Genomic DNA, 26,323 nt, shown 5'->3' with positions numbered 1-26,323 from the left:
TATAAATAAGTTAATATAAACCACATTTTCTTAAGGCAACTGTTATAGTAAGTTAATATAATATATCTATTGTATGTGTTATATATATATACTCTATGTTTATTAATTATATTACAAAACACACCATGAAATCTTTGTACATTTTACTAAAAATAAAACAAATCTTTGATAAGCGCGCATGTGAAATCTGTGAGATGTTCTAAATATGCATAAGATAAGAAAGATATTTAAAAATTTTTAAATAAATAGTCATTATTTCAAGTTACCCTCTCCAAAGAAAAAAATATACATATACATATATCTTTTAAAAATGATAAATTGAGTTAATCGTACCTCTGGAAACTAATAATTTCTTATGATAATTGATATTTTGTATATTGTATATAATTAATCAAATAAGAATGTAAAGAGGCCCATTTATTTCACTTTCAACGTTAATGTAACATTTAAGATTTCACATTTGTATTTGTGTACACGTTTTTGTAGAAATTTTTTATTTCAAAACGTACATATATTAGGTCTGAAAACTATCGATCGTTTTCTTTCGCGAGCAAAGGTATTCTTTTTTTTCTAAAGAATACTGAAAAGCTAAATAACTTAAAAAATAAATTCGGAAATCATATAAGAAATTATCAGGAATGATGTCATTATAATGGTAAATCCAGTTGACTGCTACATATTCTACATATATAATTAAACATTCTACGCGGTTTAATTTACTCATGGAAAAAAGTGAAAAATTTAGACGCGCAGACAAGAACGCGCAATTTCTCTCAAATGTTCTCCAAAATCGCTGCGCTCGCGATAATGTCGGAATTTTGGAAAACTCCGATAATGGAAATCTGTATAAAGATTAAGGCAGACTTATCTGCCAAATAATCCTTTGGGGTCCCTTTTCACTGTGTCATTTCCAGAATGTGCATCTTGTCGATATAGTCGAGTAATCCCTGCAATCTCTTCTTGATTCGCTTCTGATCATCCAATGTACATCCGAGAATAGCAGTTTCAAACATTTTATCCGAATGTCCCATACCATGTGAGGAACACGCATTCATAAATTCTGCACATCTCTGTCTAGTACTACCAGGATCCTGGCGCAAGCTCACAACCAAGCTATCGATCAAGCCATTAACCTAAAATCAAATGACAATTTATCATTCATTGTAAAATTGTACTTTTGTACAATACAATTGCTGAATATGTCACATACCTGATGCAATGCATCTCGCTGAACATGATCACGCTGAACAGTAACTAATACATCTACAGTTGAACATCGCATAGACAATCTTTCTGCATACCTCAGAACATCATCCCTGTCAGCTTTATGAAAAAAAATATATATGATTATTGTAAATATTGTTACAAACAGAAGCTTTTAAAATGTTTGAAAGACTGTGCTTAACATAATAATCTGAGTACATTTTATTATTTTATCTCTTCAAGTATTTCTTTTTAAGATTAAATATAATTATACAAGTTTCCAATCACAATATTAAACATAATTATTAAATATACACAATGTCTATTAACATTTTAGTACAAATTACTATATTTTAACACAATATTATTATTATTATTATTATACTATCATAATTTATATTGTTACTATATAAAAATAGGATTCGAATTGAAGACAAACGATCGACGTATTTTTATATAGAGTTTAACAGCGACACATAAATATGAAAAAATATCATTTTGACACTTCCCGACTACGCAGGTAAAAAAATATCCACCTTTCGTTTCTGTAACATTCTAGAATGTCACTAGCGCAATTCTAGAGTCTTCCCATCGAGGATGCAATTAATGAAACATTCAAACACTCACGTTCCTCGAGGGCGACCAGCAGATCGTTGTTCCTGAGCGTGTCCAAGGTCGTCAGGAGGGAGTCCTTCTCCTCCTCGAGTCTGGAGGCATCCTTCCGGAGTTGCTCGACGTGCACCTCGATCTGGTCCAAGAGAAGGACTAACCTATCCTTCGGTTTCGGCTCGCGTTGCTCCTGTTCCCGCGACTGTTCGCTCTCCATCCTGCCTTTTCAACGTTTCACGGCCTCCGAGATCTCCGGGGTCAGGGCCTCGCAATCTCGAGGATCTCTTTCTTGACAACGTCGATGCGGACACGCGCGCGCGCGCGCGTCAATCGTTCAGGATCCGGAACCGCTTCGCGGTTTTATGCGTCGTGACGCAACGTCGCGTCGTCTCGTCTCGTACCGCCTGTCTCTCCCGATGGACGAATGCGATATACAGAGAATAAATACGCACTCTTTTGTGTACGCGCGACAAATCGCGAGATCTCACATGTGCCGACACTCGATCGCTTCCGACTGGCGCTAATCAACGATATATATCGATATCCCGCATGATATCTTTGCGAGATATTAGTCGGCAATCTTCACGTCACTTGCGTATATATATATGTATTTAAATATATATATATGATCGAATTCATGACACATCCAGGAAACGAGGTTTTGTGTTTGCATGTTTATCCCGCGCTTTCTATTGACGTTTCTTTCGTTTGTTCTATTTCTTCTCTTCTACTAAAATCTGAATGGATTCAGACAATATATATATATTTCGTACAATATAATTTGAAACGATAAAAAGTGCAGTCGCAATAGCGTGCCTATCGCGCTCTATTAAATGTGTAGAGATTAGAATCGAAAAATAATCAATATATCGCGCGGTTAATTTATTTATATATCTTTTTTATCATTTGTATATATACTTTTACATATATACAATATTGTGAATAATTTTTATATGATATGAATTTACGGTTTCTCACGGATCTTCCTGTGGAAAATCAATCGTTCAGCTAATATAAAGATTCAATCAGAATTATTTGAAATTTGAGACGTCATCGGCGGAATCCTAACTTACCGACCGAGCAGCCGCGATCAACTGTCAAATATATATATATATACTAGAATTTTGACAGAAATAATTTGAATACAATTTTAAATTGCTTCGATATTTCTATTTATAATAATTACTTCTCCGAATATTATTTCTACCTCTATTATCTCTCCAGTTCGAATTTTTAGTCGATGATTTGACTCACCTGCCGGAAATCGACTGATCGCCATTGTTCGCGTCGTCTCTTTTTCTTTCCGGCAAACGTGTCTTCAGGGTGAGTGTGTAACATGTTCTCATAATTTTTATATTAATTCAAGTATCCCGCACCTGTTTCGTTCGAGCGTTCATTGTTTCGTCGAAACGTTGTTTTGCTCGCTCTTTGTAAGTCTAAGTCGCTTCGTTTGCATTTTTCTACAAATTTCGCATCGAACTTGTGTTTCAGACCTGTCTGTCGAGCAAATTACATCAACCAATAATGGTGAGTAAATAAACATTTGTAATTTTATCAGGCTACGTTCTGTACGGATTCTCTTTCTTGAACACGTTTCTTGAACAGAAACATTTGTATTTTGCATGATTGTGCTGATTGAAGTATTTATATTTCTTTGCGACAAGACAACCTCAAAACGAGGTTTTTTTTTTTATCGTGGACCTTGTATTATATTACTCATTGAAAATTGGAATATGAGTGTTCAGAAGAAAATATAAATTAACATTTCTTTATCCTGATTGGTCAAATTTTAATTTTTAATGTTAATCTTTAATGCATAGTCTAATATGAGTTTTACAATTATTCAAATAGCTGACTAAAAAAATGTAAATAATCTTTCTTTTTATCTCTAGCCGAGAGAAATCAAAGAGATTAAGGACTTTCTTCTGAAGGCCAGGAGGAAAGATGCAAAATGTAAGTATATCTTTACGAATCTGTATCTTCATTAATCGTATATCTTAATAAGAGAGAAAGAGAGAGAATATACATATATCTTTTTTCTTATTTTCTATGATATAATTGATCCGTTGTTTCTTTTCTTCAGCTGTGAAAATTAAGAAGAATGCTGACAATGTCAAATTCAAAGTTCGCTGCTCCCGATTTTTATACACTCTTGTCATCACCGATAAGGAGAAGGCAGAAAAACTGAAGCAATCTTTACCACCAGGTATAATAACTTCGATAAGACTGCTAATTATAAGTATAAATTGTGTTCAAGATATAATAGTATTTTCTAATGTTTCCTTCATCATGTGCTTAATATTTGTTATAAAACATAAATTTTTGTAAATAAAAATTGAAGTTTAGTTGCTGACAGTCATCATATTAATAAAATGTTTTTAGGTCTACAAGTAAAGGAAGTGAAGAGGAGCGAGCGTGTATAAAATGAATAAACTATCTTTTTAAACACTAGTATTTTCTTTAATTTGTTTATAGTTATTAATCTCCCCTCTCTTTCCCTAATATAATTTCAAAAATATTTGACAAATTTATCTTGGGGAGAAACGTTACAATTGCATATTCAAATTTTAAAATACATGTAAGAGGAAAACAGAACAATGGACAAAATTAGTTTTTATATATCAGATCTGCAAATATACATGTCTATTCGCATATAATATATATATATATATATATATATATATATATATATATATATATATATATATATATAATAAACTCATTAGATTATCGACTTTTATCGCGTTTTGTAATTAAAATTATTCACAATACAATAGTGCTTTTTTAAACTTCTTTTATAATACGCTTATTTTAATACACACTTATTGAACGAATATTTTGACAAAAGTTTCTCTCATAATTGTAATCATTGTGACAGACGACCACGCATACAATCATTTAAACATAATAAATTGTATCTTTTGTATATAAAATGAGAAGAAAATGTCTGCTTTTTGCAAATAATGTGGAATATTAAAATAAAAGATTTTGATTCTTAGTTGACTATGTAAAATACATAATAATAAGCATTCCTGAAAAAAAAAAAAAATTGTCGCATATACTAATCACACACAACACTTGTCTTAAGGGTCGTCTACAACAGCAATCGTAAGGTCGTAAGATATGGTCGTAGAGTTGTTAATGATCACTCGAAAGATTATTTTTAGTCGCGAGGCAGTCGTGCAAGTTGGTTCAATACCAATTCCTGCAATTTTACGACTAGCCAGTCGGACAAAGCAAATTTAACCTATGCGTTTTTGTTTAAAGGACTTTAAAATTAAGCGACCGTATCTACGACTCTACGACTGCTATTGTAGATTATCCTTTACAATTCTGTCATACATCTCTTCATCTCCTCGTAGAGAGGATGTGTATACATCACATACTGTGACAGTCTCTAATAACTAAATTTAGCAAATTATTCGTGATTTGATATATTCTTTTGGTTCCTTTCTGTCAAAACGCTCTTAATTATCTCTCTCTTTCTTTCTTTCTTGTAAAACTACGAACTATAAGTATAAAGTAAATTCTTAGAACAAAAGACAGATATTGGGACCACGGGACGACATTCTTTATTCATCGCACTCGTGATAAGTTGCTCTGCAAAAAAAGAGTATGGGTCCTTATTTCTAATAAAATACAATTAAAAAAAATATAATTGTGATTGTAACTATGATGACAATTTAAAATAGTTACATATAATGAGCAGACTAAAAGTACCTTTGCTTATTTTTATTACGTTTGGACAATCTCCTCCCGTGGTCACATGTCGATAATGTGTACCGTTTGGTATGTACCCTATTCGCTCTGAGTTCGCGAACATCGGATGTTTTTGCTTTTTCCACCTTCTGCATAAACTTATCGATGAGTTCCGGACAATTCAGGTTCTTTTCTGGCTCCCAAGTGTCATCGGCCGGACTGAATCCTTTCCATCTGATTAAAAACTCTTTTGTGCCACTCTTCTTGAAACGTACCTCGATTATTCGCTCCACTTCAAATTCCTTCAAACCTTCTCGGTCATCTTTATTGTTTTGTTCGTCTAGAAATTGATTTAAATAAAATTATTTTCAATAATAACTATTTTAAATTGAAACGATAATTATTATTATTATTATTATTATTATTATTATTATTACTATTATTATTATTGTAAAAGTGATATACCATTTTCAGTTTTTTTAGAAGATCCTTTAGACTTTTTTGATTTGTCTGTTTTTGGTGATCCAGTTTTCGATACTTTTGTCTCATGTTCCTTTAGAAACTTTTCTATTAATTGAGAACAGTTCAGATCCTTTTCGTTTTCCCAAGTATCAGCGGATTCTCCGTAACCCTTCCATCGCACCAAAAACTGTCGATTGCCTTTATTGGTACGAATATTGATGAGTTTTTCTACCTGAAAGTAAAAAATATTTCATATTTAAAAAATTTGTTTAATAAACATAAAAAAGCATATTGTGTTTAAAGTTATTTGTAAAATGTTTGACTATTAATTATTTATATTGTTAATTAAAGTCACAATTACTTTGAATATCATGACAGAAAACTTTACAGGAAACTAAATATTTAAAAGTCTGCAACTTTTCATATCAAATAGTTGTTTTTTAAATACAATCAAATTTTCAATTTTTAATACTTTCTTTAGTCTCTACTTATATTTTATATAAGTAAGAATATGTGAATAAAAGTTGCATATGACTTTTATTCATGTATTCTTCTGCACAATCATACATGTTTTACTTTCATTCATAATTTTGTTTTCTAATTATAGAGTAATTAAACGTACATTATGATATAATTTTCCATTCAAGATTCATAAGAATGATTCGACTGATTAATACATTAACGTGATATCACACATACAGTGTGATCTTATAATCTTAATAATTTGTTAATAAAAATCCAATAGAGAGAATTAGGCTCTGTTACAAAACAATAATAAACAATTATAAAGGTACCATTTCATATGCAGCTTGCTGCCGCAGCAGTTTGTTGCTATTGATGAAATTCAACTGAACGAACAGCAAAGCAGAAGAACATGCAACTAGTTGATTCTAATTATTATTATTACATTAGTTAAATAATAAATTTTAAGAATAAAATAGATTATTATAAGAATATAAAAGCAAAAATCGTAATTTTAATCTTGAAATAATAAGAGAACGAAGAAATATGCTCCAATAAATTTTGATTGCGTGACTGATTTGCTGCTGCGTATGAAAAGACACTATAAGTTTGCTATTGGGAACCACGATGATAGAATCAAAAGTTATTATGTCACTTTGGTCAAAAAGTTATAATTGCAAATTTAAAAGCGCACAATCTGAAGTTATACATTGAAAACAATATCTCCTGTGTTAGGAATACTTAAAAGAAATCAACATCTTGCATCTTACAACCGATTGCAGACGTCATCACGAACTGGCTCCCAATAGCTAAATAATTTGCCAAAGTAAACAAAAATTCGCACATACATTACCCAACCAAATCGTTTACACAACAAACACAAAATACATGTACACAAGTTCGAAGAAATAAAATGATTGAACATTGTTTACGAGCAAACTCGGTCATATTTACTCGCGGCCAACTAGTGTCGCCGGATGACGTCAGAGTCTGAAAAGAAGGAAAGAGACAGACATATAAGTCAGCGCACCTCGTATTCGTCCTCCTCGGACTTGTCGAGCGAGGTGGACGCTTTCTGATCCTCTCTTCGTCGGCGTTTACCGGCCCTCTCTCCATTCTCCCGCTCCGGCTCCGCCACGGACTCGTCGGTCTCGACGCTGTCGTCCGCGTTCGCCGGCGACTTCTGCACCGCCGCGCCGCGCAGCGAGCGCCTCTTGGAGGCGCCTTTACGCGTGGCGGAGTTGTTGTTCCTACCGGTCTGCGTCTCGCCGTTGTCGGTGGACGCGCGCGCGCCGCCATTTTCCTCGGACTCGCTGTCGCTCGGGCTGGTCTCGGATTTCCTACGCTTGTTCTTCATGCTGAGCCGACGCATAATACCTCACCGGGATATCGTTGCCAGCGAGCCTTCCGCGAAGAAGAGCCTCCCAGCGGAACTTCTTGTTCTCCTTCTTCCTTCACTTCTTCTTCTGGTAATCGTCGAAACGCGGAAACACCCGGTGACTCCGAGAAGGCGCGCTTCGCAGTGTCTTTCTCTCCTTCTTCTTCTCTCTCTCTCTCTTTCTCTCTTCCTTCGTCTCCTTTCTCGCCCTCTGCCGGTGCTTTTTCTCCTCCTCACGCCGTTAGAGTCTCTCTCTCTCTCTCTCTCTCTTTCTGGGTTTTCTCTTCGCCGTCTGCTTTAATAAATATCGAGATAGTTAAGTTCGTATTTGGAGGGAGAGAGAGAGTACGCGTGCACTTTACAACGGAAACTCGAGTTGAGTGTTGCTGGAAAATACCGGGAATATATAGCGTTATCAAAGATGGAGGAACGAATCCTTCCGCGAAATTCGCCTCTCCTTAGCACGCATGCGTCGGATTTGATATATAGTATATGTTTACTAAATTCTAGCTATGGCGATCTTTTAATCATCATCGTGGATCGAGTATATATTTATAGTCGGTTTAAACTGATAGATCGATATATACTCTCTATGAAAATTAATATATTATTCATGCCCGGTATAATTATAATTATTTAACACTTTTCAATTAATAGTTAATTTATTATTTTTGAATATATATATATATATATATATATATATATATATATATAAATTTTGAGAAATTATTGATGATATAAAAGCAAAAAATGTCTGGAAATCTATATTCAAATTTATATGCGATATTTTGCTAACAATAAGTATTAATAATAAACTTCTTGAGATGTTATTAATTATTAATCTACTAATCGATCATTGAATAATATCAAATATATGCAATAATAATCGATAAAGTGCCGATCGCGATGCAACTTATATTGTTATATTTTAATTTTGACATTTCTCAACTCTATTTTGACAGCAATCATTTTTCTCTCGCACAGTCCAAATATAATTGTCAGCAGCTATTGTTCATTTTCGCCCATTGATTGACATACTTTCTCTCATCCTTTTAAATAAATCTCGCGTCATTTCAATTACATATAAAGATATATATTATCCTCTCCTTCTATCTCTGCACTTTATTTCTTCTCTCTTTTTCCATAACCCGAATGTATATACTCTAATTTTAAACGCAGAGAAGTGCAGAAGTGTAAAAAAAACGCCTATATGCGAGTGTAAATAAGTGCATTTATTTTGCGACGTATTTCCCCGTATGAAAGAATCGAACCGCCGGTCATTTCGATAAATCGATGGAATAAAAACGAAAGCCGCTGACAATTTTAATCGCGGACGCGGAATGGAAATTCAAGTCATAGATGCGATCGATAAATTTTGCTAGACTAAATTTCTACTGTACCTCTAAAGACGACGTCCTCTAACGTTACTAGCCTCCGCACGAAACGGCCATATTGATTATAAACCGGAAACACAATGGAGTAGTTTGAATTCGACATCGATATATATATTAGGTGATCGACGTCCATTCAAAATTTGTCGGGCAAATTTTTACGTAGTTACGCGGTGATCTAGAATGAACTTTACTATGTCTTCTTTTCTTCTTCCTCTTGTAGATGATGCGAAGCGAATCAGCCAAATCTGTGGAGAATTCAAAGAATGATGGAACTTTTAAATCGATTCATGGATTCAAAAGAGCATCTAAAATGCTCATTTCATAACAATTTGATTCAATTGAAGGATGACTCGTTACAAAGGTCCGATTTCAAGAATTTGAAAAAACAAAATATATATAAAGTTAAAAAAATAATATATCCCAATAAGTAGTAAACTGACGTCATTAAGCGTCAAAATGACATATGCTTGCTACCTGGGATATATATTGACAAAAAAATTAAATTAATATTTTAAAAATTTGTCAATATATGTTACAATTATATAATAAATATAATACAGTTAATATTAATAAATATAATAATACAATTAATGATTAAAAATATAAAAATTTCAAGATTGTAATATCAAATTGTAGGCCGACACTTCCAAGATCCAGTTCGCCATGTAGCAGGAAATAATCATATGCACACTAATTTCTCTCGCCTCGTTGTCCTGACAACGTCTGCGACTGCGATCGAAACGCTCTTTTCATCAGCGATTGCTGAACACGGATCTCTTCTTCTGCTTTTGAATAGCTGCATCTTCGTTTCAAACGTATCGACATGGCCAAATTCGTGAGTATTTACGAGAAGCCTCTGCCCCATATCGGTCTGCCGGATTGGTACTCCAAGCAATGGGAGCTGCGACGAAGCGCTGACATTAGACGAGCTGAGGCCTGTCAGCTACGCAATTCGGGCAAAGGTGTTCGCGCCGAGGGAAACGTGACAACGAAATGGGACACTCATACAAATAATACTCGCCTGGCGGACAGGTGCAAAGACAAAACTTAACGTCACTTTGGTTTGACAATTCCTTATCCTCTGCATGTACAATTAATTCCAATTCTGAGATAAATTTAATTTAAAGCACGATCAATTTCAATCGATGTTAAGTATAGGAAGATACGTATAATTTTCTGTAACATTTTACTTTTTCACAGGGTGACAGAAGTGTCGAGGTGGAAGGACGCGTTGGAGGACTTGCTGCAAAAGTTATTAGACGAGATGCGCTTGTTAAGAGACGAGAAAGCCGATACGGAGAAGGAAATTGAAAACATAGACCATCCACTGCGAATTGTCAGCGAGTGCATCTCGATAAGGGACTGTCGTAGAGGAACCGAGCTCACGTACGACGAAGCTGATATCGAGCTGAAAAAGGAGCTCTGCGCGATCGCGAATGTTAAAGAAACATTCACCAACAGGTGATCATCGAGTTGTGATGATGCAAAAAATTAGAAAAGAATTTTTTTCTTATTTGTGATTCACAGATCACAAGCTGCGTGGGAAAAGTTAAATCACTTGGAAGACGTGAAATTTAAGCTGAGCTTAGATATAGAAGATAAAAGTGAAACTATTAGAATAGATAAGGGAAATCTCGAGTTGGATGGCATTTGTGCAAACCTCAGCTACAAGCCAATTACCGAAAAAACAAAGTAAATCATTGTTTCCTCATTATATGATTTTAATATTAACAGTTAATTAGTAATCTATTCTTTCTTATTTCACAGTTCTATTACGTACGAGATATGGTTGGATCGATGTCAGCGTTTAAAAATGTTAGTTGAAAATGAACTGACTGATAATTACACTTTTCGCGAAGCTATGCGCGTGATGAAGGAATGTGCGCGAAATGATATCAAAGCTCAACAAGATGCGACAGATTACACTTTGAGAAAGAGGATCTATCAAACACAAAAAGCCAGGAATGAAATGGAATGGCAGAAGCTTAAGGTGGTGTATCTTATCTTTTTGCCTTGATTTTGATTGATTTTAATAAATATAATTAGACAGCACAATAATTTCTCAGTTAATTTTGTAATATTACACTAATGAGATTATTAATTTTTAATATCCACAAATAGAAAACAAGTTTCAATTTTAATTTTTAATGTAAATAGAAATTAAAGAGCAGTTAATAATAATTACATAATAGAACAAATATCGAATACTGAAAAGTATTTTCTCTCATCTATATTTTTTAAAATAGGTGCAAAAAGAAATGGAAGTGTTGGGCAAAGAGATAATCCAGTTGGAAGAAGCGTTAATGAATAAAACAGGTGTGGTAAAATGTGTCGAAACGCGATTAGAAAATCGTGCTTATCGACCTGGGTCGGAGCTTTGTAAGGATGAAGTTGAATTAGGCTTGAAGGGCGAAGTTTTACAATTAAAACAGACTAAGGAAGATTTGATTCAGATTATTGAGCATGCAAAGTATGTATCTGATTTATTTATTTAAACGTTTTTAATTATTCAATTATCTGTCTTAACTATTAATGATAATCGTTTATCATTTAGCATTCAGTTTGTTAAACTTTACATTATATTTATTTTTCAGAGCAAGCTATAATAGTTTGGAAGCTTTGCTTAGACGTATCCAGAAGAATCTGGATGATAAACAGCATTCTCTAAACACTGATGTTATGTGCTTAGACACGAGATCAACATTAAAGGGAGACAAATCAGATTTGTCTAACGAGACAAACCGTAATATTGTATTAACACACCTAAAGAAAGAAATTCCACTGGAATCTTAACTTATTGTTTTATCTGGCTTTATTTCACTTTCATTTTCTGTTTTAAAATACTATAATTTTATAGAGAGCTCTATTGCATCTAGTATTTTTAAATTTTCTAACTTTGTCAATTTTTTATCTTTATAAACAGATATTTATAGCATAAGAAAATAAATGTATTTGATTAAAGTTATATTGAAACAAAGAGGCAATAAATTTGAATTGAAACAATTTTAAATCATCTATGATAAAAACAACTTTTGATTTAAAAATAAGATACTTGATAATAACCTGTATGTTACATTTCTTTGGTGATCAGTAAATGCAAATGTAATGTACAGTTTGCAATATGAATACATTTCTCATTAATTTTTGTTACGAGCTTTATACATACGAGTTTATACACAAGTTTTATATGCACAAGATTTACACTTTTTATAAAAACAGAGAGAAAAATACCTTTTCATGTAACATTTCCATCATATTAAACAAAATTGTAAGATTCCTTATCTTGTCTCGCTGGAGCCTTGTAGAAAAATCTCTGAAACATTTAACATTTGATATAAGGATAAATTCACTTTAGATGCTCATATATGCTTTTATTGTTCATAAGCTTATTTTATTTCCTTTGTCTCTGCATGCATTTAGAAAGAAATGATGTCACTATGACATCATAAATAATAATAATTGCTTGTAATGTGATAATATACGACTTTAATTTTGAAGTATGAGAAAAAAGGAAATAATGAATTGAAAGCAATCGCCACCGATCGGCTGATTGCGCACGCGCCGATACGACAGCTGTCCCCGATAACTGCTGCCCTCGGCGATAAGCGTATAGGGCGCAAACTAAAGCGGCGCGCGCGGGAGAGTCAAAAGGGTATTTAAGCTAGCGAGCGGAAAGGCCCGGGACTCTCCTTCGAGCAGTATACCGAAAAAGATAGTTGATTTTGTATACGGGAGTCTTTCGTAATAAATAACAGTCTTTGTCTTCAAGTGAATATTTTGTTGAGTGACTTTCAAACACCTTTCTCGAACCTTCGTACTTTCCGCGCTTTCTAAGAACAGTTGAAACTTTTAACAGTCATCCGTAATTAAAGTCTTCTTTTAATAATCTCGCTTTCTTACAGAATAATAATGCTTGTAAACTAAAAACACATGAGCATCCAACAAGTGTTTCATGAATCTTAAATTAATCTAATCTTTTTTGTCTTACAGAATTTCACATCAGATATTTCGATCCTATTTTATCTGCTTGGAAATTATATCTTCGTATCTTCCATAGCTTCATCACAAAACCATGTCAACCCTCTGAAAATTTATAAAGAACATTTATATTTATCAATTTCAAAGAACTATTCAAGCAACATTGAACACGATACCACGTCCATTTCGCAAACTAAAATGACAAATCTTTTTTCCGACTATCGATAAAATCATTACTCAGTCGCGCACGATTTTTTCTTTAATTTATATAAATATGTATATGTTATTATTAAAATATTTTCACTCACCATGTAGATAGCACACTGTGACATACATATTCTTGATAAGAAAACGATTTTTTGAAAACATCTTCAAAGAGAGAGAGAGAGAGAGAGAGATGCTTCTCTCTTGCTTCGTCGTGCTGCGCAGTAGGAGACGGTGGAGGGGAGATTGACGTAGACTGACGCGCAGTGCGCATCGCGCACAGCTGTTCTCCCACTCCGCGTCCGTCACGTGACAAGTGACACGTGACCCGTGACGTGCCGCATTCCAGCGCCGCCTGGAGGTCAAAGTTGTTTCAAAGTCGCACGCGTCGAGACGCGCTCGCTCTTTCTCGCCACGATAATTAGGTATTGTACGAAATATTCTTTAATTAAAGCAGTATTGTGTCGTAACATTAAACACATTGACACATGCGGAATGCAATTATAAAGTGCAACGCGTAGAATACTTTAATCACAGCGATATTACGACTCGTAAGCGAGTGAGACGGTGTAGTGTGTGTTTCTCCCCTAGCCTCGATTGACAAGACATCCCATATTATATTTTAACTGTACGTATGACAATTCTATTGCTATATTACATTTCTTTTTAAAGAATACATCATCTGTTTATATGTGCATATAAAATATAAAATGCATCTTCGCGAAATAAATGATCAATATTGATGTCACAAACTTTGTACACACATCTCCTTCCGCGAGTTTCTGTTTCCAATTCTCCATTATCGAAATTTAAATGCACGCGTAATTTAAATATGCATTAAAATACGCACTCTATTAGGCTGGACTTTCATTTAACTTTGAAATTGATATATCTATTTTTTATCACGACGTTGAAATTCAGCGTCAAAGTGTCAAGTGAAAATTCAGTCTTATCGAACGAGTAAAGTTATCGGCAATCGATAACTTGGAATCCTTGTAAAAATGTCACGGTAAAATAACTTGCGAGGTGCTGCCCTCTGAAGGAAAATAAATTCATCAAGCACGATGAATAGCAAAAGGGGGCGTCACAGTATCCTTGAAGTGAATTAAATTTTTCGAATATAGTATACACATTTTGCGTACCTATAATATAATTTTTTTGCTTTTCTTCACAAACCTGCATTTATCTATCTATTTAAAGAACTTTAGTGTTATCACATCTTTAACGACTCGTGCAAATCACCATATACAAAGAATGCTGTTTGCGAAATATAAAGCGAGGAATATATTGGCGGGATGCTGGGAGAGGTTAAAGTGTTAAAGGGGTTTGCCTGAAAAGTAAGTACGAAGACAATGATTAATGTATATATGTATAGTGGAACGATCTCGTTTTATCGATCTACGAGCGAAAACAATGATACGTATCGTTTTACAGAGAGATATATCATTGTATATTTAAATTACACAACACACAATTACAGCGTAAACATTATAGACCGCAAGAAGTCGAGAGTGAAGGAGGTGCGTACAAATTTGATATGCGCTTTAAAGCGGCGCTCGTCGACTCTATTTTACTGCATATTTGCAAAAATGAGGTATATTTCGCATTTATATATATTTATGTATATATATAAGATAAGAGAGAGTAATCGTAAAAAGTCGATCCCGACAATAGGTGGAGAAGCATCGACGAAGAGAGAAGATGAAAGGGAGGAGGATGAAGAACGAAAAATTGAAGGGAAACGAGGTAAATAAAAATTTTTAAAAATGAAGAAAGTGCGACTGGGACACGAGTGAAGGATTAAACGATATATGACGAGGACGACGACGACGACGGCGACGACGATTCGAAAGAATCGATTTGGAAGGATGCGGTGACGAGATAGGTAGGCGGATATAGACAGATATAAATAGACACGTTACTTCGCTTTTTTCCGTCTAACGCTCGACTACGTAACTACATAACGATTCGATTCGATCGATCGATCATTTATTATTACGACGAATTCAAGTAGGAAACGAGCTTAACAAGAGCCAAGTGCGACAAGCTTTTAAAAAAATCTTTATTTAATTTTTAATCCTTCCTTTCAATACTGTTTAGCATATAGATGTCCGCAGGATTTTTTTCAGGGGAGACATATGATTAACATTTTTTCTTCTTTAATTTTTAAAAATTTTCTTTTTATTTTTTATATTAAATATGCAAATAAATTCCAGGGTTTATTCGAAAGAGCAAATGCTTTTTCTTTATTGATTCAAAGGGAGAACAAATGTCCCCTTTTGCCTCACCTGGTGGACTCATCTGTGTTTAGTCCATTAAGTCTACACTTCTTGTTTTTTATCTCTTCAAACGAGGACTGGGCAAGAAGATATAAGACGGGGATGTTGATCAAGACACGAGTTGTTGTTATTCGTTATCAATCTGAAGATAAAGATCCAAAGAGGACCGAAATGTTTGAAATCAAATAAGATTTAGAAGCAAGTTTGTCGCAACTGACCCTTGTTAGCTCGTTTCCTGTCACAGTTGTGTATATATATTTATATATATATATATACACACTATATCAGAGGCTTTTCGCTATATTATTACAACGATTGCGATTGTGTACAAAGCGCCCGACTATGGACAAAATTTTTGGCCTCCTGCACGCGCGCGCGCACGCGCTTCCGAGGTGAGACACGTTCGTATCGGAACGTAACGGAACGTCCGAGATACGCGAAATCGCTTTTCGCCGACGCCTTTCTCTCTCTCTATCTCTCTTTCTCTCTCTTTTCCCCTATCTCCTTCTATCTAACGCGACGTCTTCCAGGGACGGATGGTAACTTTCTTGGGGCTTGAAATTAATAGTCCAAGTTTTTTCTCTATAGCGATAAGAAAGCAAAAAAATAAATAAATCGGGTTGTGCCTTATAGAGAAATCCAAACGAGAATATACAAACAAGAGAGTCGATAAATATATTTTGAATACCTACATATTATTCGCGATAATATTTATCGAAAATATATATGTACAAGATCTTATAATAAAAGGACATCTTTTCAATATAGATACAAGGAAATATTTTTTTAATATATGTACATAGGTGTCTGTAGGATTTTTTTCAGGAAAGGACATAATTAATTTTTTTATGTTCTTCAATTATTTTTTTATATGCAAATTCAAAAGGAGAGCAAATACTTAATTTTTTTACCAATTCCAAGGGGGGCTCTCTCTGCGGACGCCCACGTATAAATATATAAGAATTAAAAATGAAGTATTCGTTATAAGAATATTCCTTAAGAATATTCTGTAAGAAACTATATAAGAATAATTCTTATATATCAGAATATTTCCTTATAAATATTAAAAAGATTCTCTTCATTATAAGATAGAAATTTTTTAATAATTTTCTTGAGTTTTTAATCAAATAGCCTTAAAAAAGATGTATAAAAAGAGAAAGATGACAAGCACAGTGTTTTCGAGAATTATCGAGAGACTTCGGAGAATTCATACGTGGATTCTACATCCCTGGCTATCGCTATACAAGTTCGTCCGTTACAAGCCCTTTCGCGTTTTCGCGCGAAAGGCGTATAGACACTTTCGCGCGAAGCGCCGTGAATGACGACGAGCGATGGTTGAATCGGCTGAATCGTGGCCGATCGGAGAGCACGCGTGAGAACGAATTATTCCCGGGCCCATCGCTCCGCGGTAATATACAGATAATATTACACACTAGCTACACACGGCTATCTCAGATGCGTATCTCATCCTTTCCTTCTCTTTTCTTTTTTCCACGTATTTTTTTTACACGTATACACAAGCACGTACATGGACTACCGCGTGTGCGTAGAATATAACGTATATAAATACACAGACTCGCATATATATATATATATATATATATATATATATTTATATTTATATGTATATAGCATACACGGATGCAACATTCGCCCGCACATACACACGCATATATAACACACGCACATCGATCGTCTTATCTCTTCAAGATTCTACGCGAATTTGTACATAAGGCATCACACGATATCGTGTCGTTTCTCACATACGGACGTGATAACGAAGAAGCGTGATACTCGCCCTTCTACCTATCTATCTATCTGTTTCTCGCTATCGAGGAGGCTCGGTAAATATATAATAATCGTGGTGAATTTCTCGCATTAACAAAGTCGAGACGACTATCAAAAATAAAAAAAGACGATGCACAGGATGCGATGCGGGGGATTAAGCTTCCTCGAGACTTCGAAAGCCTGCTCTTCGATCGCGAAGTAAAACCAATCGTTTGCACGCCAAACGAAGTGTAGTCTCGATGAGTCGCGGCCAACTTCGAGATAGCGATAATTTTTTCCAGATAGCGATGCCTCTTAATCTGGCAAATCATTTCTGGAGGACTCGAGGGGTCGTGCAAGAGGAAGAGTCAAATACATTCCCTTTCGATTAGCGAAGAAAAACAACCTCGCGCAAAAATATACGGATAAAGATAGCAGAGTTGCCGATCAAGCGTTCCGAGTTGAAACATTATCTGTAAATGTAAATGTATTTCTTCTCTCTCTTTCTCTCTCTCTTTTTTATCTTCGAAAGAGCTTTTAGTTTTATCTTTAAATCCTAGTCTACAAAGGGTGATTTAAGTCCCAAGTTTTATTACAAAAAGCTCCATTGCAAAGTCCTATAAGCGAGTTGGTCAACTCTCAACTTTAAAACTTGTAATTTTTCTTTTAAATCACCCTTTGTAGATTAATTGTAAGATTAAAAGAACTTTTTCATATACAAGAGAGAGAGAGAGAGAGAGCAAGAGAGAACGGATTTGCAGAGTTGCGTCAGAGCGATTTGATGAAAAAAAATTGCACGATTCATTGATGACGTTTCGAAATAAAAAGATTGTTAGAAGCAAAATATGTGTCTCTCGAGACGAATGTTTTTGCTTTTACTTTCCGAGAGCACTTCTTCAAGCACTTTGCTTTTCTCGCGCACGACTCGACTCCAGGCTTCGTCGACGTTACAGTTACATGTACATGCACAGATCGTAAGTCTCTCTCTCTCTCTCTCTCGGATTGTATCCGTGAGTGAGCATATAGCGCTATGACGAAATATTTCCTCGCGATCGCCACCCACACCGAGGATGTGTTTCGTCATAATCGGTTAACCGAAGAGTAATGAACGTAAAACCGAAGCGAGAGACGAAGCTCTCGGTTACCCGATCGATGCCTCGTTGTCGATATTGTATTATTTGTAATATTGCCAATCGCGCGGGACGAAAGAAAGAGAGAGATCGAGACCCGGAGCCGGAATCGCAAGAGCGGGAATTCGATTGCACATACATAAACGAACGTGATTTACGGATCGTATAAGGATCGATTTGAAAATAATCACCGATCACTGGGGGATTGCGCGAATGGAAAGACAGATCCGCGTGTGATAACAACGTAAACAATATGCCGTAGATATCGTAATCGTTTAGAGATAAGAATAATACTTGAAGAAATAGAGTTTTTACATAATTTCTATACATTTCAGAGTGAATCGCTCGACCGAAGGATCGGAAGAGGAGCTCCTGCGAAAGATCTTCGAACGGCTGGAAAAATCACGCAGCTCGCGAATCCAATACAGGTAGTCGAGAGAGAACGAACGGGAAGCGAAGAAAGGATCTCTCCTTCACTCTTTCAGGCGCCTCTCGCTCCTTCGCTTCACTTGGCGTGTTGCTTCGGGAGGTGCCGCTTCATGTGCAGCGCGAGATGATCGCTTCTGGCGAAGGAGCGCTCGCAGACCGCGCATTTAAAGGGCTTAGCCCCGGTGTGCTTGCGGTAATGCCGCGTCAATTCGTCGCTCCTGGCAAATCGCCACTCACATTCCGGCCATTGACACTGATACGGTTTCTCGCCTGAAACAATCAAGACGGACGTGGATGAGAACAAGCAAAACAAGCAGCAGTGTTAGATGTGTACGTTTCAGTATTATTATTATCGAGAAGAAGCGACCGGTTACATTAGTCGGAATTACTGTGTATAATTAATTCTTATAAGCTACAAGTATAGAAGCGACATAACGTATAATTCTCGTTTTCTCGATGAATTTATTCATCAAGCAGTCTCTAAATTTCTTTTAAGGGAAAACAGAATAATGTGATTTGAAAAAGAAATAATAGGGAAATTTAGAGACTACTTATTTAAGGCTCCTGGCCGACCGTGTTATGGAATCGAGAAGCGACATAACGTAGAATTCTCGTTTTCTTGATGAATTCACCAAGTAGTTTCTAAATTTCTTTTAAGAGAAAACGGAATGATGCGTTGTTAAGAAGAAATAATAGGAAAATTTTTAGAAATTAACAAAAAAAGTTAGAGAAAGAAAATATGTGCAAGTACACGTTTGTTGCACTCGGAATATTCGGATCTTTTTTAAATGTGAAAGAGAATATATTATATGTACTGTATCGAGAATCGAGCGGGCGTGAGCGAATATTCCGCGAGTTTTGAGAGAGAGAGAGAGAGAGAGACCGGCGCGACCTATTAGAGAACAAAGCGTTTGCTCTTTGCGAAGATAGAGCTGCAGCGGGATGCGGTATAAGATATATCCCCGTCTCGCGCCTCTCAGCTGCGAGAGATGCAGCACGGTGTGACCTTTAACTGTACCTGCATGCCGCAACACGCTCACCTGTATTCTAGCGCAATCGCGGCGGCCGGTCCGCGAGCGAACGAGCGAACGAGCCGATCTACTAATGCGAGCCAACATGCTCCGCATTCCGCCTAGCTTTGATTATCGGGAGAGAACTCGCCTCGTTGCCTATTGTACGATTGCGTTATCTTTACGAGCGAGAGGATTAAGAGCTCATCTCCGCGCGACTGATCAAAATATTGACGACAAATGGAGTTTCAGAAAATTCGCGATCCGTATGTATATGATGAAAGTAAAGGCAAGTGTGTATACGATTTAGGTTTCACATAATTTGCAAAATTCAGGATACGAACTTTCGTGTCGAGAGAAATTTAGCAACTAAATTAGCAAGTAGTCAAATATTGACATAACGTATTTGAGGGTTTTTAATTCTCTCGTAAGATCCGCTTTCTTGTAGACGAGATTGGCCTCATTCTTGAGATGCATAATTACGCATACGTCTCTCATCGGTAATTCATCTAATATCTTTAACGAGTCTATTCGCAAATTCGATCGCGACGAAAGGTCTCGCGACACCAGACGCACGAAGTAAGAAGCGAGCGGAGTAAAGGCGATCGAGGAGGCGAGGAGGATCGACGACGGGGATCAGAGGAGAAGAAGAGGACCGGGGAGGCGTACATACATGAGAAAGGAGAAGAAAGAACTCGATAGCTGAGAGATACACCCACGCATCTCCTCCTAGCCTACCCTCCCGTTCCCTCTCTTTCGCGCGCGCGCTATAAGGAGACGACCCTAACCGGTCCTCGGCGCAGCAGCCGCCCTGATGCACGCCGAGAGTTGCATTCAACTCGCTGGCCGCGCCACGCGACGCACAGCCCAAGGAAACGGTACTACCACCACACGCGAACGCCCGCCATTTACGGTATCGCGCGTTCACGTGAGAGAATTCCTCTCCCGCGAATCTTCAACGAGCGAGAGAATCAACGACTGACTCTCCGACTCCGGCGAAATTTCGATCCCCGTCACGCGATCTATACGTCGCCGGTGTTTATTCCTCTTACTTCTTTCGACACATTCGCAATATTTCTTTTTTTCACAAAAAAGATATTTAATACAAATGTTTATATTTTATAATAACTTCCCAACAGGAGAAGAAATGAATTAGTTTCTAATATTAATTATCTTTTTTGTCATTTAAATTATACTTTGATCAGCATTATGATGAAGTAAACAACATAATATAATAATTATATAATGACATATAAAAATCGAAGAAGATAAAAAGAATAATATAGTAGAAAAATATATATTTATATGAAATATTTTCTACTATAACGTGAAGAATGCAGTCCATTTAAATTTAACGGAACGAGACGTGTGAGACAACAATGTTGAAATTCACCGTCAACGTTCGCACTTACAAATTAGCGTGTATGCGCTAAGATTTTTTTTCTCCATCTTATATAATAGTTTCTCTCATTTAAAAGCGCATTAGTATATACAGGATGTATCTAAACAAGTATGAAAAATTTTAGGTGATGATTCTTTGTCGAAAAGGAGGGTTTCTTATATCCCTTCTTGAGAAATTACACTTTTCTAAAGAGGGAGGTAAAAATTGTTTTTTTCTTCTTCAATTTCAGACAAATTAAAAAAATTAAACTTGGTGAATATTTTCCATTAATAAAACAGATATTAATTTTAAATCTTCCTAAATCGTTATAAAGGGGATGAAACTAACAACCTCTATTTCAATTTTAGTATATGCTTATATCAGAAACTCTTTTTAATTTTCGACCAAGAATCATCTCGTAAAATTTTTCGCACTTGTTTAAATACACCCTTATATACGTTTTTGCGCGAGTCACGCTTTTCGAGTTCTCCGAGAGATTCGCTGTATCATAATAATATTGCGTTACACGTCTGACAGACGCGCGCGATGTCTCCCGATCCGACACCTCGACGACGGGGGCCTCCAGGCGTCCCCGTTAATTTTGGATCACTTTCACCCGAGAGTCGACGGCCGGCGCGCACACCGGAGACAAGTTGCTTTCCAAATACGCTTCCTCTAGCCGTATACTCTGCTCCAGATTTCTTCGATCACCTCGGGCTTTCTCGCGCAGCCCGTCTCTCTCTAGACGATTAACGATAACGCTTAATCGCTTTAACGTCGACGAGCTTCCAATAATCGAAACAATCGCGCTGAAAATTATTAAGACGGATTAAAAAGGGGTCTCCAATCAATTATGATAAATAGATTTCGTATGTCTTCTTTTCGCTTTTTGTCTATTTTATTATCTTCTTCTTCGATTTTATATATCCCTGTATCATCAAATTTTTTACATGCCCCCCTTGAAATTAGTGGTAAAAAAATTAAGCACTTGCTCACTTTTGAACAAACACTAGAATTTAATTGGATATTTAATATAAAAAATGATAATGATAAAAAATGAATAAAACAAAATAAAAATTAAATTTAAAAAGAAAGAAGAAAAAAGAAAAAACAAAATTTTAATCATGCACCCCCTGGAAAATATTGAATATATATTTAATTTATTATATTAATTATCGTACCTTAGTTATATAAAGACTTTTATAACTAAAATCCAGTATAATTAATATAATATGATAATATAAAAATTAATATATATACAATATTGCACATATACACAAAAATGATTTGATAAAATGAAAAAATGATAATATTATCAATATAAATATTAATTTCCAATAAATTATTATATTAAGTATATCGTATTAAATTATGGGTGCTTAATTTCTTATAACATAATAATTCGAGTCGTAAATGAATTAATGACACGAAGTCGACGGCTCAACACGCCGCTCGTGGCACGGCGCATTCACAAGAGCAACGCGGCGAGAGGGTTCATTCACGAGTCCCGTCCGAGGGCCACGTGCCCCCTCCCCCCTCCCTAACCCTCTTCGGCTTCTCCTTCACCGAGCGCGTTCTCTGCGCGCCTGCTGTATCTCGCTCGTATTCAAGATCGCGCGACAAATTGAAATATCCTGAGCATCATTTCTGCGAATCGATAACTCGCGGCGAAAAGTTGCGAATTCATTTGCTTCTCCAATTAAAGACTTCCCTCCGCATTCTTCCGATTGGAATATTAAATCAATCAATCGCGGATGACAATCAACTTAAGTCTAAGAATTTTAATTGGATGATTTCTTTTAATAGATTATGGGAATAATTGAAAAAAAAAGCGAGATTTTTTTTACGCGCGACAAATATGTTAGATGGCGAAACCTCCTTATAATTTCTCGATTAAATTTCTGCGCTTAATGACATGTATATGTTCAAGTTTCCATTCGATCCGTTCGTACCGTACGTGCCGCTCGTCTCGTTCGATCGACTCGTTCGAGGCGATGACACGGGTTTACCGCAAAAACCCGCCGAGCTATCAATTCGAAAGTGGTACATCGCACTTAAGATGCCTCCGGCTTGCATTCCGCGAGAGACCGCCGCGTAGGCACGTGTGCGGGAAGCACATTTCTCTCTCTCTGTCTTTCTCCAGCTGTCTCCGTCTCTTTCTCTCTCTTTCGCTCCAGCGGACGCGTGTGGGAACCCAGTATGCGTGTTCGCCCAGGTAGCGAACACCGGTGCGGTGTTGGTGATCAACGTTCGTGTGTTGGCGGAGCCTGGACACGGGATAGGATGTGGGTCGGTCGACTAGCTTCGCTCTACCAGCGAAGCAGAGAGTCGGCATACCACGAGAGAGCTTCGTATATGCTTCCCTTACCTTTACCGCGTTTACATATGATAGAAGCGCCTTTGCGCGACACCGCTGGGAGATGGAAACGGAGGGAGAGAGAGAGAGAGAGAGAAAGAGAACGGAGACGGAGCAAGAGAGGAGGAAAGAGAAAGAGAGACGCTCGGGACCGCGCCCTGCCCACGCGCGAGCGCTGAACGCTCGACCTCGCGCTTTCAAACCTTCTCGTCTCGTCCCTCTCTCTTTCTCTCTCTTTCTCGCTAGGTTTAAATGAGCTACATACCTAATTAGCCGGAGAATACACGGAGGCCCCTCCCCGTAATTTTAGCGCCCGTGTTAGCAACAAACGTGTATGTACGTGATACGGTATGTTTTTCACTCACCCGTGTGTATCCGCTGATGAGCCTTCAGGTGCGAGCTCTTCGTGTAGACCTTTGTACAACCTGCAAGAGGGAGAGACTAATTGAGTCGGTTGAAATCATGAAAGCTCAATCTTGAGTGGAATTTCAAATCCCTTCTAGTTATCCAGAATAAAGGACTGTGCCCAGTTTGGATCCCGACTGAATAGGCGCAAGAGTCGTATGTTGATCGATAGGGGACACTCACGAAGTATCAAACAGGAAGTTTTAATTGTCTAATTGAAGTTTCATTTTCCTCCCTTCAGAGGCATCGCATCCAGCCACTTAGCCGGATTAATGAATTGTACCAAATACATTCTAGATAAATTGTTTCATAATGTGTTTGATGCAATCCTACGCAGGGAATTCGGATGAGACCTCGAGGAAGACAGTGGTACATGATTGTAGTAGCGAACTTTGGATAGCTCTTTTGAATTTTCTTTTCATGTCCTACACGTAGAGAATTTTCTCTTAGAATTTACCTTGAAAATCATGATAATCGTGAAACAATATGGTATTGGAAGAAACTGATAAGAGTTTCTCTGATCAATTAATATTTACCACAATAAAAAATATTAATATGTACATAAATAAAATTAATCGAATATATTTTATATTTTATTGTGATAGATATTTTTATTGTGGTAAATATTAATTGGAAAAACTCTTATAAAAAATTCTTTCAATATTATATCGACTTAGATTACCATGATCTTCAGGGTAAATTCCAAGAGCAAATTCTCTCTGTGTACAATTCTCTTTGCTGTGTTCACCGGGAGTCTAATTTTCCCTTATGAACCCGGGGGCACAGTCCTTTCTGAATATCGAAATATCAAGAAAAACACTTGTCACGTGTGCGCTCACCTAGGAAATCGCAGTGGTGCACTCGGCGCTTCTCCAGCTCCGGGTTATTCCGCCTGTTGAACTTGGACGACATCGACTGCGACTGGATCCTGTGTGCCGGATTCAGGATCGGGCCAGGCTGGGGATACGGGGGTGGCGGTGTCCGCCTGGGTGGACCGATGGGCGACCCGGGATCGGAGATCGGTGGCGTCAGCGGCGAAATATACATCAGCCTCGTCATCGAACCGTAAAGCGGCGACGTCGCGTTGCCGCTCGGCTGATGATGACTCGTCGTCGACGACGAGTCGCCGTTACCGTTGTTGCTACTGTTGTTGTTGTTGCCATTGTTGTTGTTATTGTTGTTGTTGGCGCCGCTGCCATTAGCGTTATTGCCGTTCCCATTCGCGCTATTACTGTTCACACTCCCGCTATTGTTGTTGTTATTGTTACTGTTGTTGTTATTGTTGTTAGGAAAGTTCTTGAAGAGCGCCGTCGTCGACGTCGTCGTCGTCGTCGTCCGATGATGGACAACGTGCTGAACACTGGCTGGGTTCGGAAAGGGATTTTGCCCTCCGGGATTCGGTCCCTCGAGGAGGTGCAGGGTCGGTGGAGGCGGCAAGGGTTCCGTCTTGATCTCCACCGGGGAGAGGACCGGCGGTGACGTCACGTCGTCCGCCTCCAGTTTCACGTGGGACTGCGAACCCAGCATGTCCGCGTTCTCCGGGTCCAGCTTCTGGATGCTCGACGTGATGTCCTCCCAGAGCGGCGGCCTGAGGAACACGTCGTCGTCCTGACCGACGGACGTCGGCTGACCCCTGGCGGAGACGAAGCTGGCCTGCTGGCCGCGGCACACAGCCGTGGGACCGCTGACCTCGAAGAAGTCCTCCATGTGCACCGACGACCCGGGCTCCCGCGAATCCCTCGCGTCCGAGTCATCCTCGTCCAGCCTCTGCAGACGATCGAGATCCTGCCTGCACAGCAAGGTGTCCAGGTCCGACGTCTGCTGGGAACAGAAGAAAAACATCATTTTTGGGGTATGATTTTTTTTATTCATATTTAACTTTGTATTTTATTTCTATTGTATTGTGTTTTACTTTGGTATTTATTATTTGACTTTTCGTATATTTGATGAGGACCAAATATATATTTATTGGAATCCTACAATATTATTGAAAGTGTCATTATATTTCATTTGGTTATGCCTAGATGGAATAACAGTATTTGCACATGAAATATTGTATTAAGAATCATTTTTTTATTATTGTAATTATTCTTTATCAATATCATAATTCGTACCATTACCATTTAATTATGATTTAAATGGTAATGATACTAATTATGATTACCATTTAATAATGA

At 37.0% G+C, this 26,323-nt stretch overlaps 5 protein-coding genes and 2 long non-coding RNA genes across 14 annotated transcripts in view; 3 read left to right on the top strand and 4 right to left on the bottom strand.

Moving 5' to 3' along the window:
• Positions 1–396: 396 nt before the first annotated feature.
• On the bottom strand, positions 397–2,364 carry LOC114942237 (BAG family molecular chaperone regulator 2). The gene is made up of 3 exons (XM_029317563.2): positions 1,831–2,364; positions 1,211–1,323; positions 397–1,133 (listed from the first exon to the last, which is right to left on the bottom strand). Exons 1-3 carry the CDS (start codon positions 2,027–2,029, stop codon positions 897–899), a joined length of 549 nt encoding a protein of 182 aa, XP_029173396.1. The 5' UTR covers positions 2,030–2,364; the 3' UTR covers positions 397–896.
• A 722-nt stretch (positions 2,365–3,086) lies between these two features.
• On the top strand, positions 3,087–4,263 carry RpL38 (ribosomal protein L38). The gene is made up of 5 exons (XM_029317556.1): positions 3,087–3,135; positions 3,304–3,339; positions 3,705–3,765; positions 3,896–4,018; positions 4,195–4,263. The coding sequence occupies exons 2-5, from the start codon at positions 3,337–3,339 to the stop codon at positions 4,233–4,235; spliced, it is 228 nt and encodes a 75-aa protein (XP_029173389.1). The 5' UTR covers positions 3,087–3,135; positions 3,304–3,336; the 3' UTR covers positions 4,236–4,263.
• LOC114942213 (chromobox protein homolog 5) lies at positions 4,251–9,292 on the bottom strand. 2 transcript variants are annotated; one of them, XM_029317538.2, is made up of 5 exons: positions 9,214–9,292; positions 7,466–8,199; positions 5,977–6,205; positions 5,533–5,851; positions 4,251–5,412 (listed from the first exon to the last, which is right to left on the bottom strand). In XM_029317538.2, the coding sequence occupies exons 2-5, from the start codon at positions 7,805–7,807 to the stop codon at positions 5,385–5,387; spliced, it is 918 nt and encodes a 305-aa protein (XP_029173371.1). In that variant the 5' UTR covers positions 7,808–8,199; positions 9,214–9,292; the 3' UTR covers positions 4,251–5,384. The 2 variants fall into 2 exon arrangements, with proteins under 2 accessions (XP_029173371.1, XP_029173378.1); XM_029317545.2 differs by having other exon boundaries at positions 7,466–8,105; positions 9,214–9,259.
• On the top strand, positions 9,014–12,980 carry LOC114942205 (tektin-2). The gene is made up of 8 exons (XM_029317525.2): positions 9,014–9,325; positions 9,428–9,568; positions 9,844–10,239; positions 10,408–10,668; positions 10,735–10,899; positions 10,975–11,197; positions 11,454–11,677; positions 11,802–12,980. The coding sequence occupies exons 3-8, from the start codon at positions 10,031–10,033 to the stop codon at positions 11,998–12,000; spliced, it is 1,281 nt and encodes a 426-aa protein (XP_029173358.2). The 5' UTR covers positions 9,014–9,325; positions 9,428–9,568; positions 9,844–10,030; the 3' UTR covers positions 12,001–12,980.
• LOC114940534 (uncharacterized) lies at positions 11,690–13,667 on the bottom strand. Its single transcript, XR_003821471.2, has 3 exons — positions 13,494–13,667; positions 13,196–13,290; positions 11,690–12,520 (listed from the first exon to the last, which is right to left on the bottom strand). It is a non-coding gene; the product is annotated as an uncharacterized LOC114940534 (long non-coding RNA).
• On the top strand, positions 13,437–26,128 carry LOC114940539 (uncharacterized). 5 transcript variants are annotated; one of them, XR_003821475.2, is made up of 6 exons: positions 13,537–14,017; positions 14,590–14,726; positions 14,824–14,983; positions 15,064–15,274; positions 18,901–19,324; positions 25,436–26,128. It is a non-coding gene; the product is annotated as an uncharacterized LOC114940539 (long non-coding RNA). The 5 variants fall into 5 exon arrangements; XR_003821474.2 differs by lacking the exon at positions 25,436–26,128 and having other exon boundaries at positions 13,437–13,814; positions 18,901–20,309; XR_003821476.2 differs by lacking the exon at positions 25,436–26,128 and having other exon boundaries at positions 13,437–14,017; positions 14,870–14,983; positions 18,901–20,309.
• The window catches only part of LOC114940508 (uncharacterized), a 63,716-nt gene continuing 52,208 nt past the window's right edge, over positions 14,816–26,323 (bottom strand). For 2 of the 3 annotated variants that reach the window (XM_029315229.2, XM_029315220.2), the window contains exons 3-5: positions 24,986–25,967; positions 24,107–24,166; positions 14,816–19,264 (exon numbers count right to left, since the gene is read on the bottom strand). In XM_029315229.2, coding sequence (XP_029171062.2) covers positions 19,071–19,264; positions 24,107–24,166; positions 24,986–25,967 — 1,236 coding nt within the window. In that variant the 3' untranslated portion in view covers positions 14,816–19,070. The remainder of the gene's footprint in view (positions 19,265–24,106; positions 24,167–24,985; positions 25,968–26,323) is intronic. The other variant, XM_029315236.2, reaches the window with a different exon arrangement.

The sequence above is a fragment of the Nylanderia fulva genome, unplaced genomic scaffold (genome assembly GCF_048542155.1).
Source record: "Nylanderia fulva isolate GAGA-0341 unplaced genomic scaffold, ASM4854215v1 Scaffold6, whole genome shotgun sequence".
In the NCBI taxonomy this organism is placed as follows: domain Eukaryota; kingdom Metazoa; phylum Arthropoda; class Insecta; order Hymenoptera; family Formicidae; genus Nylanderia; species Nylanderia fulva.
Note: the sequence above shows the minus strand (reverse complement) of the source record. Positions and strands in the feature narration are given on the sequence as shown.